General features: G+C 31.3%; 1 protein-coding gene across 1 annotated transcript in view; it reads left to right on the top strand.

Moving 5' to 3' along the window:
* The window catches only part of LOC118735705 (tyrosine-protein phosphatase Lar), a gene marked incomplete at its 3' end in the record, with an annotated part of 988,245 nt that overhangs the window by 906,311 nt on the left and 61,101 nt on the right, over nt 1–20,833 (top strand). Inside the window, 2 exon segments of the mRNA XM_036465626.1 lie at nt 15,899–16,049; nt 18,108–18,244. Coding sequence (XP_036321519.1) covers nt 15,899–16,049; nt 18,108–18,244 — 288 coding nt within the window.

Here is a 20,833-nt window from a genome sequence, read left to right as displayed (position 1 = left end):
TTATCATATTCGAATAAAATTTTGCACTGCTTATTTTTAGACCAAAAGACATCTTTTTGAGCCCGGCAAACTGTATATTTAAAAAAATAGTTAAAATAACGAACGGTCTAATGTACATATGTATTTTATTCTATAGGCCCATAGTAAAATCGGCAAATATAGTTCACCTTTGCTTTTCCTATCTTTCCCTGCTTTTAAGCATGTATCTGTGCGTACATGCTCTCGCTTTTATTACAACGAATACGCTGTTGCAACTACGTAGAACTACGTGACTTAGAACAAAATTTCTCGCACCACCAGTGTCGCATCTTATTCGTTGCCGTCGTTGCCGTCGTCGTCATAGTCGCTGTTGGCAAATGTGGTATGCAACATTTGATGTCTTGTGTTTACCATCTCCCATACTAACTTATACTATATACGACAGTATTCTTAATTTCATAACTCCACCCCCACAAGCCTCAACTGGCCAGTAAGCCACGCACCAGTCAATCGCGGGTGAACGCGCAAGGCAAACGTTCACTATAACTATATATGTATGTATGTACATAAATAGTACATACTTACATATTTCCATCTGACAAGCAATGTATATACATTACATACATATGTAGTGCGTGTATGCATTAGTGACTGAGTATGGCTGTGTGCATATTAGGATGGTCCAAAAATGCATGTGAAAAAGTAAAGTCGGAATTTTTATGCTCTCACCCCTTCGGATTGTTCTATACCGAAAAAAGTAAATCCCAATTTTTGTTATTTGGAAATCAAAAAATATTTATGGGTCGCTCAAAGCGCTTAAAATTTTTTGGGAAAAAACTACTTCTCGTGGAAATGGCATAGACGTTTTGAAAATTAATATATGTCGATCGGAAAATTCTGTCTCTTCAGGAGATTCCCAATAATAATAGCAATTATTTATTTAACCATTTTTTTCGTAATAACTATATTTTATAAATCCGCCAAAACCCCCAGAAAATGCCAGCAAATGTAATGGGAGTATAAAAAGGCACTAAAAAAATGGCTAAATAAACACTTGGGTATTGTTAAGGGACTTCCCTTGAAAAGAACCAGAGTATTCCGATCGAAAAATATTGATTTTCAAGAATTCTATACCATTTCTACGTAAAGTTGTTTTTTTTCCATATAAAATATGGGGGACAACTTTGAGCGCTTTGAGCGATCTCTAAATATTTTTTTGATTTCAAACTAAAAAATAGGTGTGTATTTTTTCGATATAGAACAAACCTAGAGGGTGAGGGCATTAAAATTCAGAATTTAATTATTTTGGACCACCCTAGTGTATATTCGTGCTAAAATGGCAAAATTGTATGGCAAACACGTGACACCATTAAGCAATTATGTGAGAACATTTTGTAAATTGTTAGGCAGACAAAAAGCTTTTAAAGCTTCATGGCATTTGGGGCTAAATCGTTGTAGACAACGCATTTCATATTACCAAACAAAGTAAGTGTACTTTCATACATGTATACCTACACACAAAATATTTTAGGCGAAAAGCAAGCAGTTGCAGTGTACATCGCCAACTTTGGTTAGGTTGAAATATTTAGGCAAATGCAGGCGAATTTATTAAAACAAAGTACACTCAGTTATTAGGCTATGCTTAAGTTCTCTGCGTAGTGAAGTTACGAGTATTTACATGTACATTCATATACATATGTATGGCTTTGAACTGCATACTTTCTTTCGTGGGTATGTATGTATGTACATAAGTGTGATTTAATTCGCACTATGTGACTTTAGTCAAGTTGTTGCAAAATTTACCATGCAACAATAACAATTTTTTGTGTCATACTCACCAGACTGGCTAACAAAACAAAACTCTTTATAGTACTTATGTATGTGAATATATTTCGGAAAAGCCTACATATGAAAAATATCAACCTATGTATTATGGTGCAACTATTGCGTGATTTTAGCTTTTAGATTGTCCATTGTGTAGATACTCAAGTATCATATCTACCAATCCGAGCTGGGCAGAGTTGCATGACTCGGTAGTTACCAGGCTCGACCAGGAAATACCAAACAATTTCAAAACACACGAAAAAGTCCATATGCTCACTAAACTTGGGGCCAAATATACTGCGTGTTTAGTTTTTCTCTCTGACGTCATGATTTTTTTTTTTTTTTTCAAAAAAATTTTAAATTTCAAAGGTATGTTTAATTCAAAATATTGTTTAAAAAATGCAATGTAGAATAATAATATTGGTAACAAATGAAAGAAAAAACTCGGTAAATTGCAATAAAAACTAAAATTTTTTTAGTCTCAAGGACGATGATGGATGGCCTCTTAATCCGACTACATGAGTGTGGTTACGATGTACCCCACAGATGACCTCGCAATTATTGTTGCGAGAAAATTTTACAATACTGTCTCGGACGTCACAGGTGCAGCTCTTCGCGCGGTCTCAAGCTGGTGTGCCAATGAGGGCGTCGGCATAAATTCTCGCAAGGCTGTTCTTGTACCGTTTGCAACTAGGTCTAAGCCAAACATTGGTTCAGTAACTCTTGGAAGGACAGTTCTTGAATACTCTGATGAGGTCAAATATCTGGGGATTACGCTAGCTAACAGACTTAATTGGAACTCCTATCTTGAGAGAACGGCTACTAAAGCCACATGAGCCATGTGGACCTGCAGAAGACTTTTTCGCAAGAACATGGGGATTGAGCTCAAGGCTGATAGATTGACCGTCCGACTGGGTATTATGCATCCATAGCATGCTGGCTGAAGACACTGCATAAAACTTCTATACTTCGCCTTCGCTTCTGGGATGCACTCCTCTCCATTTTGTTTTTTTTTCAAGGAAACAACAGCCACAAGGGAACTGCAACTTCGACCATCTAGAAACGGCTTCTTGACAAAGAAGTTTCCTGCAGGTATTCCTGAGAAGATATCAGGGTTCGAAGTATGCGGAATCTCTGATTCCATGACTAAAGGGAAAGTTCCAAGTTGTAGTAGTAGTGCATCTTTTCAGATAGCCCGCTTTGACATGGTAGGTACCAGGCAGGCCATTGTGGAATCGGCAGCAATAAGGTCGCCGACGACTTGGTACGAAGAGGATCGTAGACTTCCTTTTCGAGAGCCACAATTATTGAGTGGGTACACTTTGAACGCAGTAAGTCTTGGGGAGCGGTGAGGTGCCTTAGACAGGCCAGGCTCTTCGGCTACCCTTTCAACAGAAAAGATGTCATTTTAGAAAATATAAATGACATCAGGCTACTTTCCGTATACCTGACTGGTCACAACCAATTGCGATTGATCCACTATAAAGCTTCATTGGATTTGTTATAAAGAATTCGTGTACTACGGCCCTTTAAGGATTCAATAGTGAAGGCGAAGGTTTTTTTTTTTGCCACATTAAGTTAGGGACTCTCTCTTTAAGAGATACAAAATATGGGTCAGGTCGCAGTGTCTCTTGAATAAACTAACTAGAATAGAAACGTTTCAATTCACCAGAATTGTGCCAGCGTCTTCTAAAAGGTTATGAGAGCACTTCACGATTGTCGATAGAGACCAATGTTCCATTTTTACCCAGAGGGTACTTTGTGTAAATCGAAGTTGTAAGCTGCTTGAATCGGATGTTAAATCGTTGCTGGCCACTCCCTTATAAATGGCGATCAAAAACTTTCGCCGCAAATGTGGACTTCTGCAACCGGTACCGTCCTCCATGCGCTATATTCAGTAATCGAAAAAGCATCGATTTATATTTAAATACATAATTGCACGTATTTTTCTTGAATTCAAATTTTTGCATTACACGAATTACAACAACAATTGCATCCTCTTATGGCGCCGCGATTACCACTTGCCGCCCGCATAATCAATTTTTTTTTTTCTTTCCCTCGCCTCCATTTTGTACTCGTTGCAATTTTTGGCGACTTTGGCAAAAGCGCTTAAAAACTTATGCACAAACACATGCACTGCATACATACTTATGTGTACATAAGTGCATTCATAAGATAGCGTTCATATACTATAATTTGTATGTACATATGTATGTATGCATATGCTGAGCCAGGAGCAAAGTTTTAATTGTATCACGTTAACATGTTGTTAACACCAATGAAAATTGTTGTCTGATTGTTAAGGAATACATATCACTGCGGTGCCATGCAATGCCGGTTGATAAGAGTAGTCAGCATTTCTTTGTACATTGGTATGTATGTACTTATGCAAATAATTGGTTTCAATATACCCCTCTAACTTAAGCAGCGACAAGGGAAGAGAGTAAATAAAATAAAACGCTGTGGGCAAAAGGCAGAAGAAGAAAAATATAAAAATGTAATTTAAAGAAACTTACTTGTATGCAAATATATTTGTACCTGCACACACATATATGTACATGTACATACTTACATACATAGCAAAACAGCGCCTCTAGGATAAAAAATATTTAATTAAGCTCAAGTGGATGCGTGCTGAAATTGCAGTGTAGGCATACAAAACGAAAATTGCATTTGAGCGAAGCAGTTTAAGTGTCATATAGGTATATGTAGATGTGTTTATGTATGTATGTATGTATTCTTGTATATCTATATATATGTGGGGTGTTCCATACCAAAACGGACGGGGTGCACACTTCATGTGTTTGATTTGTTTCAAATTTTTAAGGTTGATGCATAAACAGAAACAATAAATAAATATGTATGAAATTTGAGCTTGATTAATACATTTTTAAAAATTTTACAGCACAAAACAAAAACAAATCGCTTTAATAGTTTTCCAAAAATCTGGAGAACGCACAGTGCTTCCCTTCCATATAAAATGTGGGCAAAAATAGAATTATGGACGGATTTAAATGAAAATTCTCTTCTTAGTAAAATTGAAGACGCTAAATTCAAAAATGCAATTTGTTTTTGGATAGCTTTCATACTTTCACTGTAAATGCAGTTTGAAGTTGAAAATGTGGGTTCTTGTGGCTTTTACATTGGTATATACATATAGTTCGTTCTATTTTCAAAACTGAGGTGTCAAATGACAGTGCTTGCCCTGTAGATGTGCAATAAAGTTTTTCATTTTTGAAAAGGGTTGCCACCTGTTACAAATTTTATTAAAATTATTTAATAAGTTAAATGAATTCGATATTACAATGTGGGTATAAATTGAACTAGTTTTGAAAATACTTTACTTCTAAACGACACGTAGAAGGGTTGCCACATATTTAAAAAACCAAATTCGCTTTAATTAAGGGAAAAGGTAACTGCAATATGTATGACAATATAAGTATCAGAAAAAGGAAAAAGTTTTACATATTTAGAAAGTAATAAGTGAAGAGTACAAACATTCCTGAGTTAATTTAAGAGTCCAGTAATTTAAAAGGAAAACAGATGGCAACCCTATTCGTAATAATTTTAAGCTAAAACCTTCTTAAACCTCTTTCGTCTGACTCCCTTATGGTGATACCTATCTATTTCAAATACCTTATTCCTTTAATTCTAGTGAAATTTGATTTTTTAAACAGGTGGCAACTCGCTGCATGTAGTTAATACACACTTCGATTGACACCCATCTCTTAATAATTAATTTAACTTATAAAAAAACTTGAATCTAAATTTTTAACAATCTAATTTTTTAACAGGTGGCCACTCTTTAAAAAAAAAATAAACCTTCTATTATCCACAGGTCAAGCTTTTTAATCTGACACTTTTTGAAAATGGAACGAATCGTGCAGATCTCAAGGCACTGCCAAAAAATTAAAAAATAATTGTATGCATTCGGGAAAAACGCATTACTTCAGAAAGTGCAAAAAATTAGCAGGTTTTTATTTCTTCTTTTGAAAGCTAAAAGCCCGTACTATTTAATAAAATAAAAAAATAACATATTTTTACATATATTTTTTATTCATTCCATTAAAGTTTACCATTTTTTGAAATTTTTTATAAAAAAAAATTGTTTTCTGAAATACCGCCGGGGCACTCTGTGTTTAATTTTATTCCAAAATTTGAATTGCTGTAATTCTCTACTATCCATATGGAAACAAGAAACGTCAAACCAACATTTTGTTTCAAAGAATATATTTTTGAAATTTTTTTCTATGAAGAGCTTACGCATGACTATGCTCTTATTAAAATTCTTAGTGTAAAATTTGTCGACTTTAGTGGCTTCCTGGCTGCATATAATTAATTTTTTAGGGAAATGTCTGTTTAATTCCTTTTAGTGGATAAATTGTCTTTACAAAAATACCAAACAAGTCCACATTGCAGATAACGATTTTTGCCCACTTAGGCGGCACTGTGGAACGGGGCGAAAAAATTAAAAAAAAATCACGCATACATACATCAAAATTCTCTATAAAAAAAATTAATTTTTTTTCTTGAAAAATTTTTCACATACACATTTTTTGATAAAAAAAAATCTTTTGAAAATATGCCATCTCAAAAAAATTTTACAAAAATAGCAATGGTAGCTCTGAGTATTGCGCAATATTTAAGTACAGTATTACAGGGTGCACTCTACAATAATTTGAGTTATGAATTTTTTTTACGCCGAAGTTGAGTAAAATGAGTACTTTACAAATTTATAAATTTTTTTTTTTAGAATTTTGTAGCCCATTAAATTTTATTATATTAAAGTGCAAGTTTTAAGCGATTGCAAAACCGGCGCTATTTTTTTATTTTTTTTTTCTTTGAAATCGGTTTTGCGCATTTTCTTCCATACGAAAAAGGTTCAAAAAGCGGTCAGCATAAAATATAATGAAAATCACTGGATACTCAAAAAAAAATCTTTAAAAAAAAATTTTTAAAATTTTAAATTTGTGATTTATTTGAAAAATTATTAAATCGATTTGTTTTTGTGCTATAAAGTTTTTAAAAATGTATTGATCAAGCTCAAATTTCATATTTACTTATTATTTATGTTTATGCATCAACCCTAAAAATTTGAAACAAATCAAACACATGATGTGTGAACCCCGTTCATGTTGGTATGGAACACCCCATATATACATATATACATATATATCCATAGGGTTCTCGGAAACTTCTCTAAAGATTTTGATGATATTTTGTACACAGATATAGGGTTATCTAAATAGGCATTATCTTCGAGAAGACTCGTACAAGGTTGCCACCTATTCGAAATTTGTTAAAAATTCATTAAAACATCATAATATGGGTATCAATGGGAAGGTTTTTCAATGATCCCTAATTCAAAAATATTTTTCATAGGGTTGCCACCTATTTTGAATCGCATTTATATTTAATTTTTTGTTTATAAAAAAGGTAAAACATTACTATTCATCGGCACCAAAAGAAGGTTCCTAAACAATGCTTTCCCTATATACAAAATGTTTTCCCCTAGGATAATAGTGTAAGGTTGCCACTTATTTTCGTTTCTACACAATTTATATAAAACACCGCAGTATGGATATCAAAAGAAAGGTATTGTTGAGAACTTTGGTCCGAAAATATTTTCGATCAGGGTTGCCACGCTTCTGTGCAATAAAAATTTTCATTTTGTTAATTTCAATCAGCATTTTTTTGTATGTATGCACAGATAAGTACTATTCATTCCAGCGTATTTCGGAATAGGGTTGCCACCTAAATTTTAGAGTAAGAAATTTACTTAATAGATATTGAAATCTAAATTTGTTTTACTTCCAAAATATTATTTTAAAGCTATCCAAATGATCAGTATTTGATATTCAAACCTTGAGAACTTTAGAAAGTATATGCACTCCGGGCAAAGCTCGGTCAACCTGGTACTGAGAATAATTGAGTAGTCCACTTGCAAAGTGCGCTACGTAAAATTTTTTCGATTTTTAGTTTTTGGAGGATTACGTACCGGTATTTATAGTAGTTTCATGTGCTATAACAACACAGTGCAAAATCTTTTTATATTCTGAAAAAAATAGCATCAAATGTTAACTCTTCTTCCAAAAGTCGCTATCATACTTGTTTATAAACTTTCAAAAGTATATATCTTCTGATGATCTTAGAAAACTGCTTTAGGTCATATAGACTGTTAATGTTATCTAATGTCATGTTATGTTATGTTACAATTTTATAAGGCTCTTATTTATCCAAATTTTCAGGTAATAATAAAAAGATTCAATTTAAATGTTACTTGTTGTCGTAGCTGTTTTTTTTTCAAATTTATGGCTTTCTATTGTAAAATCACATAACGCTGTTTGCGAGTGGACTACTCAATTCTCTTACTACTTTTGGCGTCAAAATCCTTCGCAATGAGTTGAAGTCTGTACGGGTCCGGAACGTGGCCTTATTTGCACATACACATGTATGTACTAAAACTTAAACTTAAAAAAATTCCCTGTACACCCCTGAGTCTTGAAGTAGGAGTCGGCTTTTTACATCTTTCGGTGACACCAATGTACGTACATTAGACTGCATCACCAAAAAAAAGTTGCTGTTTTCCCGCAGGGATGTTAGTATATATATGTATATAGAAAAATATTGAGATTTACGTGAGCTGGATCGATTTGAAAATACCTCCAAAAATGGAGTTTTTTATGAATAAAAAATGGTTTCTTAAAGGTTTTTTTTTTAATATTTTTTATAATATTTGTATGCAGATTTTTACGCTTAAACTGTTTTCTTATCTCAAGAGATTTTTTTTTCAAAACCTTTTTTGATTTATAAAAGACTCCATTTTTGGCGGTATTTTCAAAACAATTCAGCTCACGCGAATATTAATATTTTTCCGGAATATTTTGACGAAAATCTTAAAATATAACAGATTTTATAAATCCCATGGAGAAACAGTGCCGTTTTTTTTTTTTTTTTGTATGGGGACAGACGCAGTCGAATGTACATAAATGTGCGCATTCGGCAATAATCTTTTTTTTTTTGTTAACTAGCAAATATTCGGCGTGCTTCACTGTGCTTTAAAAGTGTTTTTGAGTGCTGTTTGATACCCGTATTGTAATATTTCATTTTTTTTATGAATTTAATTGAATACAATTTTTCAAACTGCTGGCAACTTTCCCCAATAATATTTTCGGCTGTAAAATTTCCCAAACCTCTTCAGTTTGATACCCATATTGCAATATTCAATTTATCTTATCAAAAAGGTAGCAAAAATATTATCGGCTGTAAGCCTTCTTAAACCTCCTTCTTTTGGCAGCCATTTTGCAATATTCACTTTATCCTATCAATTTATTTAAAGTGATATTTTTAAACAGGCGACAACTCTCTATTTTTTTCTTTTTATATTTTAAGTAAGACATCTAGCAATGCGTCGGTCGAAACTGCATTCAATTCGAGCTGCATTAGCCTTCGAGCGTTGCGAGTACAAACATACAGACAGACAGGTAAAAAATTCCAAAAATCTGTTGGTTTGGCTTCTGTTGCTCTAATGAAGACCTCCCATAGGACATCTACATACATACGTTCGGCCACAAACAAAATTGTCGAAATTGCCTTGCAAAAATACCTTAGACTCAGGGGTGTACGTCGAACTTTTTTTCTGGCATGGTCTAATGTGTTGTACCTATGTATTTTTCGCGTGTCTTTCAACCGCCTCAATTCGACAATTGTTCCATAAAGGTAAAAAAAAAATTAATAAAGGTTCTTACTTCTTCAATTACGAATGCAGAGTTTTGCTCTCTACATCTTTTCAATAATTCTTCTTCATTTTCTTAAGAGTATTCGCTTGTCATTCACTTGCAACGGTTCGTTCAAACTTCAGTTTTATGCGCTTTATATTCGCTGCTTATTTTTTTTTTACTGCTGGTCATTCTTTCCTTTCACCGTTTACATATATACATATACGCACATACATAGAGCTCTTACCATCCATCTTTAATGCTACCACAATCCAATTATAATTTTTCTTGCATGCGATATTTTTCACTCATTTTCATTTCACTTACTCGCTGCTATTATTTGCTGCCTTTCATATATTTTCGTGTCTCAATGCCTTGCGCACACTTTTCAGCCTCTTGTGTGCACTTTTATTCCCAATTATGTAAGTTGACATTGGTAGAAAAATTTATTTTTTTTGTTTCCTCAGAAGAAAGTACGAATATTTTTCGCTTATGAGTGACAGCAACAGAAGAAATAGCAGCAACAACAAAGCGCACGACAATCATATTTTCTTCATTTAGGCGCACTATCTGCTTTTTGTAATTCAATTTTTAATTATTTTTTTCCACATCACTAAATGACTTTCGTGAAAAGTTCTAGCAGTGGAAAGTTTATAGCAGAATTAGAAAGGTGTGCGCTTTTAAATTAGTGGACATGTTTTGAAGTTATGCCAGAAAGATTTGCAAGTCCGTGTCCGTGCGTCTGATAGAAGCAGATATTTGCTTGCATTTCAAACTTTTTCCAGAAAAAACTGCCTTTATTTTGTGCACAAAAGGAAGGAAATTCTCAATAGTAAAAAAATTTCCATCTGCGTGAAGTTCTTTTAAAATTGTTTACCATCTTCATAGAACATTTTTTTAATCATGTTGTTTAGCTTTTATAACATTACGACAAAAATAAAAAAATTTTCTTTTTAGGGAAATTTACAATAAAATCCCTTTGAGGGAAATTTAAACAAAAAAATACAAATTTACGTGCATATAAATTTTATTGTTCGCTTTTAAGTATAAGAGCAAGTTACAAAATTTCCCTTCGAGGATATTTCTGTAAATTGCAAAATCTGTATGTCAATCGAATACAAATTAATAGAACTTGCTAATTTTTTATGAAAATTAACATAATCAAAAAAATCGCTTCGAAAGAAATGTTTAAATTTACCCACAGCTTGAAATAACCATAAATTGAATTGAATTGTAGCTTGTTTTTAGGAATATTAATGCAAAAATAAATATAACCTAGTTCGAAAAGGTGTCCAACATTTGCAGATAAGCTCCTGTAAAAAATTCCCTCTTAGGGATATTTTCGAAAATTGCTACGCAACCTCAATCGAATACAAATTATTGCAAACTACAAATTTTTTATGAATATTGATACATGAAAAAAAAATCCCTCGAGAGAAATTTTTTAATTTTCTCACAACTTAAAAAAAGCATTCACTCAATTATTCTGTTTAGTTATTTAAGCAAAATCAGTCCTTAAAGCAAAAATACAAATTTCCCTTTGATATAACTTCTGTATGAAAATGATCATCAAACATCAAGGATCAACAAATTTTAGGTTATAAATAGAATATAAAACCATTAAATAAATTTAATAAAAAACACGCTCATTCTTACATAAATAAAAGCATTCTGTTGCACATTTAAAAATCGTATAATTCTTTAGTATTTCTGTAATTCTTTAGTATGAGTTCTATTTGTACAGACAAGTAGCACAGTGGGAACATTTAAATTTACATTAAAATCACTTCTTGCAAGTACATACATACATATGTGAATACAAAGCTTTTGTTAAGGCAAAATGGAATGAATTCAAATAGAGCACAAAGCTTCCTACATCATACACATGTATGTATGTACATATATGTACAGCTAGCTTGACCTTAATTTACACGCATCCCCTAGAACTCAATTATTGCCGAGAAGCAAGTATGTAGATACAGCAATTTAAGCTTTGGCGATGCTAGCAGCATTTTAGGCGTTCACACAGCTCACAGCTACAGCTATGTATGTATGTACATATGTATGTGTGTAAGTGCGTGTCGCCACTCACTCTCAACCGCCAGCGGCAAGCAATATCACACTGTTACCGCCTGCCAAGCTGTCACCGGCGCTGACATTGATGATGATGTATTTCCGCTGCCTCTGTGTAACGCCTCCTCGCAGTGTACATACAAATGCAGGCACATACAAATATACAAATATATATATGTTTGTACTATGTCTTCTTCCTTGCTATCGTCTCCACAAATTATTTCAACTATTTATGCACAGTGCTCTTAAACACTTTTTTTTATTAAAACGGTCTTTACAGCGAATAAGTATGCAAATATGTATGTGTGCGTGTTTGTAATTGTCTCTGAATGCGTTGAAAGAAATGTCGAAAATTATCTCAAAAGAAAAAAATATGCGAATTTAAATCTGTGAAAGACAGCAAATTATCTGTTGATGGTTTTGGCTTAAACGAATTTGAGTGTTCTTTTTAACGAATTTAATTTAACGCATGACCAAATAGTATCGCTCATCGTGTAGTATTTGTTTATCAGCAGGTGAATAATTTTTTTTTTAATATACATACTCATGTGTTTGTATGTACATAGATATGCACAAACATACATACATACATACATACATACACACATACATATGTACGCAAAAAACTCGAAGCTTTCGTCAGCAGTCAATACTACAATGATGCAAATCATGAAGTTGACAAACGCATTGCAGACAATAGCTCAATATGCTGCGGATAAAGTTTTTTCCAGTAATTTTTTTGGTACATTCTCTTTAATTTTATGGCAAGTGTTGGTGAAAAAATTTCAATCAAAAATTTAATAATAAATTTTGTGTTTGTTTGTTTTTGTTTTATTTTTTTTTTTTAAGTTGCCAACACACCATGAGAGTGTTCGAAACCACAAATAATAAAATTGAGTGCATGCATTATACGTTTTTATAAAAAAAAAGATAGTTTTTCTGAGTCTAGCTTTTTAACGATTTGATTTAAAAAATATATTTTGCATAAGGAATGACATGGAATATTTGAAACATTCTCCAAAAACTAGATTACCAATTTTTGTGAAAGAAAAAAGCCAAGATTTCGGTGTTTCGAATGATCCAAAACGTTCCTTGAATAAAAATAAGATAAATTTGAAACGAAGAAAACTCAACTTTTTTTAAGAATTTTATTCTTTGAAAATTTAAACTATCGGATTAAAGTAGTTAATTAATTTGCGGTTCTCCTAACTTAAGCTGTGTTTCAAATTCACCTGCAATTCTATTTCAATAGCCTCAAAGAAGAATTTATAAGGAAGCTGCAACCCCTTTCTAGCTAGCTAGCTGGCTAGTCGAAATCCATGTTGAATGAATTCAATTCTAACTTATTCAAATAAGATTTTTAATGATAAATAGCCATCTATTTTGTAAGTAGACAATATCCGTTGCTAAACTTACAGGTCAATTCTGGCAACTGCCTTTCAACTCATCACAGCCTTTCCTAAGAAAGCTCGTTAATGTCTTTCGAAAGACTGATTGAAAGATCTGTTAACGTTGAGGTCTTAGCGTTATGCTGTTCGGCTTTTAGCAATAAGTTTTTTTTAAGTGAAGTTAAATTTTAAAGATAAATATGGTCGCTTGGCTTCTTTTTAAAACAATAAAAACTAATAAATAAAATTAAATTAAATTTGAAAAAAAGAAAAAATAAATGAAATTAGAATAAGCAAAAATAAATAAAAAAATTTCTAAAAAGTAAATGAACTAAAAAATATATTTCTTTTTCTTTTTAAAACAATAAAATCTAAAAGTAAATTACAAAAAAAGCAAAACAAATTTAATAAAAAAAGAAGAAAATAGCGCTTAAATATAAAAAAAAAATATTTTTATTTTTAAAACAAAATCTAACAATCCAAAGAAAAATAAGTTCAAAAAGACAAAAAAAAATTAAAACAAGATCCTAAAATATATGACAATGAAATTTAACAAGAAATTTTTAAGCAAAAAACAAAACCGACCAATCCTCGTATAAAATAGTCGGATTTAAACCAAATAAGTATGGGACCGCCTGTGAGAAGTAACACCTTTTCTTTAAAAACAGAATTATAAAAACCGGTTAACATGGTCCAAAGTTATGCGGCAACATACATTAAAAAACAAGTAATTTTTAGCAAAAAGAAAATCGACTAAAAAAAATATATATATATCTATATATTTCATGCTTCAGTGATCGGATCTAAACCAAATTAGTATGGGAGCACCTCTGGTTCCGTTGCAAAAAGAATTATCGAAATCAGTTGACGTGGTCCAAAGTTATGCGGTAACATACATAAAAAAAAATAAAAATAAAAAAAAATATTCCGACGAACTGATAACCTTCTCCCTTTTTTGAAGTCGGTTAAAAGTACTCTTTTTTCTAAAAGAATTACATCTAAAATATATAAGAAAATTTTATTAAGAAAGGAAAAAACTTAAATAAAAAAAAAAAATACATATAATAAGTTCACTAAAATTCAATGAAATTATGAATAATGAAAAATATTCTTATTTTTGAAAGAATAACAGCTAAAAATTTAAAGACAATTTAAATTGAAATAAAAAAGAAAAGAAATACATAAAATAATTTTCTAAAAATTAAATGCAATTTTACGAAATATTCTTTTTACAAGAATAACATTTAAAAATTAAACTAAGGAAGAAAAAATTAAATATAAAAGAGAAAAAATACATATAATAAGTTCCTAGAAATTAAGTGAAATTAAAATAAAATATATTTCTTTTTAAAATAAAAACATCTGAACATTAAAAGAAAATTAAATTCAGAAAGAAAGAAATTGTAATAAGAAAGAAAAAAATACATAAAATAAGTTTATAAAAGTTCAATTAAATTAAAAAATAATAATCTTCTTTTAAAAAATAACATTTAAATATTAAAAGAAAATTAAATTAAAAAAGAAAAAATTATATTAGAAAAGGGGGAAGAATTGCCTCCCGAGGACTCGAACTCGTATCTCTCGAATGACACACATGTGCTTTATTCACTCGACCATTGCGCCTGTCTGAATCACGAGAGCTAAATGATATAAAAGTGAACCGATTTCGATAATTCTCTTTTTATCAGAAAGGTGGTAACTCAAGGGTGATTTATATCCGTTCAATGGATCATGGAGAAATAACCGGCACTCCTAAATTTTTATATGAGATTTAAATTCGGTTGTTTTTTGCTTAAAAATTACTTGTTTCTATAAAACCTATTTCCTAAGGTAAAAATGTTTTACTAACTAGAAGAATTCATTAACAAATAATAACTTGATATAATCCTTAAAGTTAAGTTTATATTTTATAATATAAAAATACCGAATGTGCCACCGAATTGCTAGTACTACGAGTAAATAGCTGGATTATGCTGCCGAAAATTAAAATAGCATTTTTTTGGCACTCCATTGATCTGCACTCAGGCAAGTGTCAAAAATGTAAGCAAAAATTCATAATGCTGCCGAATTGAAGTCGTCAATAAGCCTTTCATACTCGTATGCATACATACATAGAATTAATAATCAACAACAAAATTTCAATTTTATTACGACGCCAATGAAAATTAAAATATAATCCCATACCGCAAAATCCTTTGCGGAAATCCTTTAATTTATTAAATTTCCGCTCAACTAACGGGAATTCGATTAAATTTGCTATTTGTTTTACTTTTTTGCGTTTCTTTGCTTGAACAGTTACTATTGCTGCTACAAAAATAATTTCCCCTGCGTGATAAGTCTCTATTAATGTATGGGAAAAAGTAGAAAAAGGAAATTTGTGTTATTTATAAGTATGTATGTATGGATGTTACTAAATTGGTTATAAATAAATATGAATTTATACTATCCTTGAGTGTATGTGTGTATGTAAATAGTTATAGGAAATATACATAAAATATTTTATTTAATATCATTTTTTTTTTTTCGTTCCCTTTTTCTCTCTTTCGCTGTAACGTTTGCCCATTTAACGTCGTATCGTCGCTTGCTTTTTCATGGCTGTCCGTGCAATTTCCGTTTGGCTGACGTAAATATTGACGATGATATGCACCGCTGATATCAACAAACCAACCAACACGGCAAAACCGACGCACCGGCAATAATGTCGCTGCCAACGCTGATGATAATCTTGACGACGCTGATGATGGCGGCAATGTTGACAACAAACCAACAATAAATACACCTCTCAACAATATACCAAAAATATTACACGCCTACAATCGAAACTAACAACATTCTCTTCACCTATTTATATATGTATATGTTTCGCGCATCCTTATGTTTGTGCACGTGTGCGCGCGTATGAATTTGTTGTGACAGGTGTCCCTTCACAGCCTAGTAATTTCCGGGCCACCGATATCGGCGAGACCGCAGTCACATTGCAATGGTCGAAACCGACACATTCCAGTGAGAATATCGTACACTACGAATTATATTGGAATGACACATATGCAAATCAGGATCATCACAAGTGAGTATTACGAATACATACATATGAATATGTACACGTACGTACTGATAACTAGAGATAGTACATAGGGGATATAACTAGGAACTAATAATGCAGCAACAAAATTTCACGAATTCAATTAAATAGAACTCACACGCTATCTAACGACAAATGAACTGATGATATCGACATTTGACGCGTGCATATTGATTTCAATTTAGTAATTTTTGTTGCTCAGCGTATGCATACTTCGGATGGGCGCATAGAAGTGCATACGAGTATATGTATTAGTAATTGTTGATAGAAATCTTGGCGATAAATTGAAACATGGTCACATTAATGATGGAATCAATATGCAGGCGGAAAATGTAATAAATACATATGCAGGGTATGCGATGATGTAGCTATTCGAATGAATTTTCGTAGCTATAAAAATTTCCTTAAAGAGATAAATTAAAATAATGTGTCTGGTTAAATTTAAACACAAAACGAACTTAAAACTTAGCATAAATAGAAAAAAAAAAATCTTTTTTCTGAAGTTATTCATGTACATATTTAAAAGGGATGTTTTCTTCTGCTGAGGAATTTTATGCAAAAGGAAGAATACGTAATATGCGTAAATTACATTTAATTAAATTATTGTAATAAATAGCCTTTAGCAACATTTTCTAAAAACTAAAACCCTAATTCAAATTTCCCACAAATTGCCCAAAAGTTAATAAATTTCCCTAATTTATTTACCTAATTTATTGCCCAAACAAAGCACTAGATATTTTTTTGGCCAAAAAATTTTGGTTTGTTAAAATTTCTTAAAGGAAATTTCCCAAAACAAGTGAAATTCCCCAGCACAAGGAAAATTACTCCAAGTACTAAATTATGTAAGAAACGTATTGGACTAGATACGTATCAAAAAAAAAACTAAAAGTGAAATTTCCCTCAGTCAAGAAAATTTTGTAAACCTACTGCAAATTTCCCTTGTAGGATTATACTTAATTCATTGCCCAAACAAAGCAGCGGATACTTTTTTGGTTTGTAAAAATCTCCAAAATCAAGTGGATGTTTCCCAGCTCAATGAAAATTACTCGCAACTACCAAATTATGCATGAAACGTATTGGACTACTTATCTAAAAAAGTTAAAATGAAATTTCCCTCAGTCAAGAAAATTTGTTTACCGTACTGCAAAAATCCTAAAAGTGAATATATTTCCCTTGTAGGATTATAATTAACTTATTGCCCAAACAAAGCGCTTAATACTTTTTTGGCGAAAAACTTTTGGTTTGTAAAAAATGTCCCAAAACAAGTGAAATTTCCCAGCACAAGGAAAATTACTCGCAAGTACCAAATTATGTAAGAAACGTATTAAACTACTTATCAAAAAAAGAATTAAAATAAAATTTCCCTTAATCAAGACAATTTCTTAATACAGGGAAATTTTTTGTTGGACGAATTATACAAAAAACAGCAGCGAAAGACAAAAACAAAAAACTACAATAACAAATTATACACACGGTGAAAATTAGAACACAAAAAATGTGCAACAAACACATCATTTTGACAATCTGCACAATTCGCCGTGATATCAGCTGTTCCGGTAACACCACCTTGTATGAGTTGACCTAGGCACAAAGAAAACAATAAAAATCCGAGCAAATATGAAATTTCCCAAAGGGAAATTTTACAAAAACTTATAAATTTATCATAAAATAAATAAAAATCCCAGCAGTTATAAAATTTCCCACAGAAGGGAAATTTTCTAAAATTTGTAAATTTATCATAAAATAAGATCTTGTATAAATTTGTCGAATTAGTTGCCTTGATTTGTTGGCTCAATTTTGCTTTGAATTGTATAGCAAAGAAAATTTATTACTTGCTGTTAAACGTATAAAACAGTGCCTTTCCTTATTTAGTTGGAATAGTGTGTAAAAACCACTAGGGACATTTTTTTTAGTCTTAAAAATGTATCTTATAGAAAATGTACCTAGCACATTTTTCGCAAATTTTTATGACTAATTACTTACTTACATATGTATTTCGATTTCATCCTAATAAATTAATCAATTCTCCGTAATTTTCCTAAGGCGCATTTCGAATACTGAGTCCTATACGCTTGACGGCCTCTATCCTGATACCCTGTATTATATATGGTTGGCGGCGCGTTCGCAGCGCGGCGAAGGTGCAACAACACCACCCATACCCGTCCGTACGAAACAATATGGTAAGTAAATTTTACATAATTTTCGCTTAGCTATAAAAATAAAAATAAAATCAAATTGTAGAAAAAATATGCATATACAATAATACCTTATGCAGTATGCAGTAAATTATGCAAACTAATATTATTTAGGATGAACTACTAATTAATACAACTATGCATTCAAAAAGACAATAATAAATTTGAACTGTAGTAGGCAAATTTTACTACTTACATACACTTTAACAAAGAAAAGTGTCTTCCACAGCGAATATGTAGTATTCATAAAATAAACACATACATATTTTAGTACGTTTTAGGTTAAGTAACTCAAAAACCCACAAACCCCCAAGTAAGGATGTATATGATAAAGCTCCCGTAGTTATTGGAAAAAAATTAGTACGAAACCCAATCCTAACCATCCTTAGATATTTCCTTTCTCTATAAACAATTTCAAAAGCTTTCTTAAATGTAAAAAAAAAATACTTATGCTTAGGTTGCTAACTAAAGCCTACGCGGAAAACAAGGTAATCTCTGAAACAAGAATAATTTGTGGAATTTGAGTGTGGCTGTATTTTAGAAACAAGTGAGTGTGTGTGAAATTTAAAATGAGGAGTTTGCTTATAAAAAAAAAGACATCCAGTTGTTTATGCCTTGTTTTAAATTTATTTTTAATTGATAAAATTTTTTTTGTATTCTCAAAATTAGTTTAAATATAATTTAAGTTTTAATTGTACAGTTATATTTAAGTTCTGAAATTAGTTTTAGTTTAAATTTACTAATAGAAGCAAATTATTACAGTAATGTTATACATATAAATACATACTTACAGAATATACATATTTACTACTATGTATATACATAGACACATAGTATGTATGTATGTACATATACTCATTTTGCATACATAATACATAAGACATACATATATAATAACATATTTACATACATAAGTTCTCACAAATGTATCCACATAAATTTATAAATTAATCCACAACTCCTAATACTACAACTACTCTAATTCTAAGTTAATTGTCCCAAAAAACTTCGACACATACTCATTAAAAAAATATTACCGAAATGCACAGGATCTGCGTGTGGGTTGAAAGCGTGGTACAAGAGGTCACTAGTTCATGAAATCGCTTCGTCTTTGCCCATATGAAGCGAAAAGAGGAAGGAAAGGAATCCCTGCTTTAAGTGAAAATCGTTAAACGCGTCCCGATTAGCTTTCGCAATGCCTAGTAACTTGGGTTATGGCTCAAGCCGTGTATATAAAAAATATAACAAAATTTCATTACGGGGAGAGGGGATTTTTTTCAGTTATTCGATTTTCGTTCAATTATTTTGATTTTTTGTTGCCATCAAAAGATCAAAAAGAAAATTGAAAATCAAAAAATGCTTTGCTTTCAGTTCCAAAAACTTCGGGAAAAGCTTGCTGTATGAACACTTTCATATAGGTATGTACATTAATTTAAATGCTCGAAATAGCTGTATTCGCCTCGGCGCCGCTTCCTGTGTGAACGCACCCTAATTTTTTTATTTATGATTTCTATGTAAAAAAAAAGCTGATCTTTCGATTGAGATGACTTAAAACCTTTAATGTGAACATCATTGAAAAAACTGACAAATTAGATTTTCTTTATATATTTATTTGTATATGATCTCATTTCCCTGATATGCGGACCCGGCCAATTGATTAGTTCCTCCTTTTCATACACAGTATTGACAGTTTTCCTTTTGTTTAGTTGATACCTATTAATTTTTTTATATAAATATGGCATATTCTATAACAAAAACCATGTAAGTCCGATTTTCAAACTTTATATAAAATTTATAATAATGCAATCTACTTTCATAAAAATTTCAAACTTAAAAAAAAATGTGCAGTGCTAATTTTTTTGTTAAAGTTGTTTCGAATTTACTTTATACATACAACATACAAAGTGTTTTTTATCTGCAAGAAAATGCGCAATATATCCGGAAAAAAAAAATCAAAAATCAACGCGATTTTTTTTTTGTAATTCGCACATCATTATGCTAAAATTTAACGGGCTATAAAATTCCATACTCAAAAAAATTGAAAAAAAAATGTTTACTTTCAAAATTTCTTGAATTATTATAAATTTTGTACAAAGTTTGAATCACGGATTTACACGTTTTTTGCTATAAAATATGATATATTTTTTATAAACAATTAATGAATATTAAGTGAACAAAAGAGAAAACAATTCATACTGAGTATCAAAAGGCGGCACTATTCAAGTGGCCGGCACTGTATATTGTTTTAGCTGAGATACTTCAACTAAGCTCAGATATTCCAAAAATACTTGCTCTGATGTTTACGAAATTTATTTTTTCGAATACTAACAGCCAAATTCACGAAAGCAATTTCAGTGAAAAATTATTTTAATTTTTTGTATTTTACATGGAAATTGACAGAAAATAATAAGTAATTTTCCATTTGAATTGCTGGTGAAACCGGCTATTAGCACTTAACATAAATTTTTTAATTTGCCTAATAGTCACAAAATAAATTCTAAATTTTCACTCACAACACAACAAGTTTTGCTCACGCTCATGCATACATACAGATTCACTTATTTCACTGTACAT

Source organism: Rhagoletis pomonella, unplaced genomic scaffold, assembly GCF_013731165.1.
Source record: "Rhagoletis pomonella isolate Grant_MI unplaced genomic scaffold, Rhpom_1.0 Rhpom_scaffold_00003, whole genome shotgun sequence".
NCBI classification, from domain to species: domain Eukaryota; kingdom Metazoa; phylum Arthropoda; class Insecta; order Diptera; family Tephritidae; genus Rhagoletis; species Rhagoletis pomonella.
The sequence above is the reverse complement of the archived record's forward strand: the minus strand, read 5'-3'. Positions and strand labels throughout refer to the sequence as shown.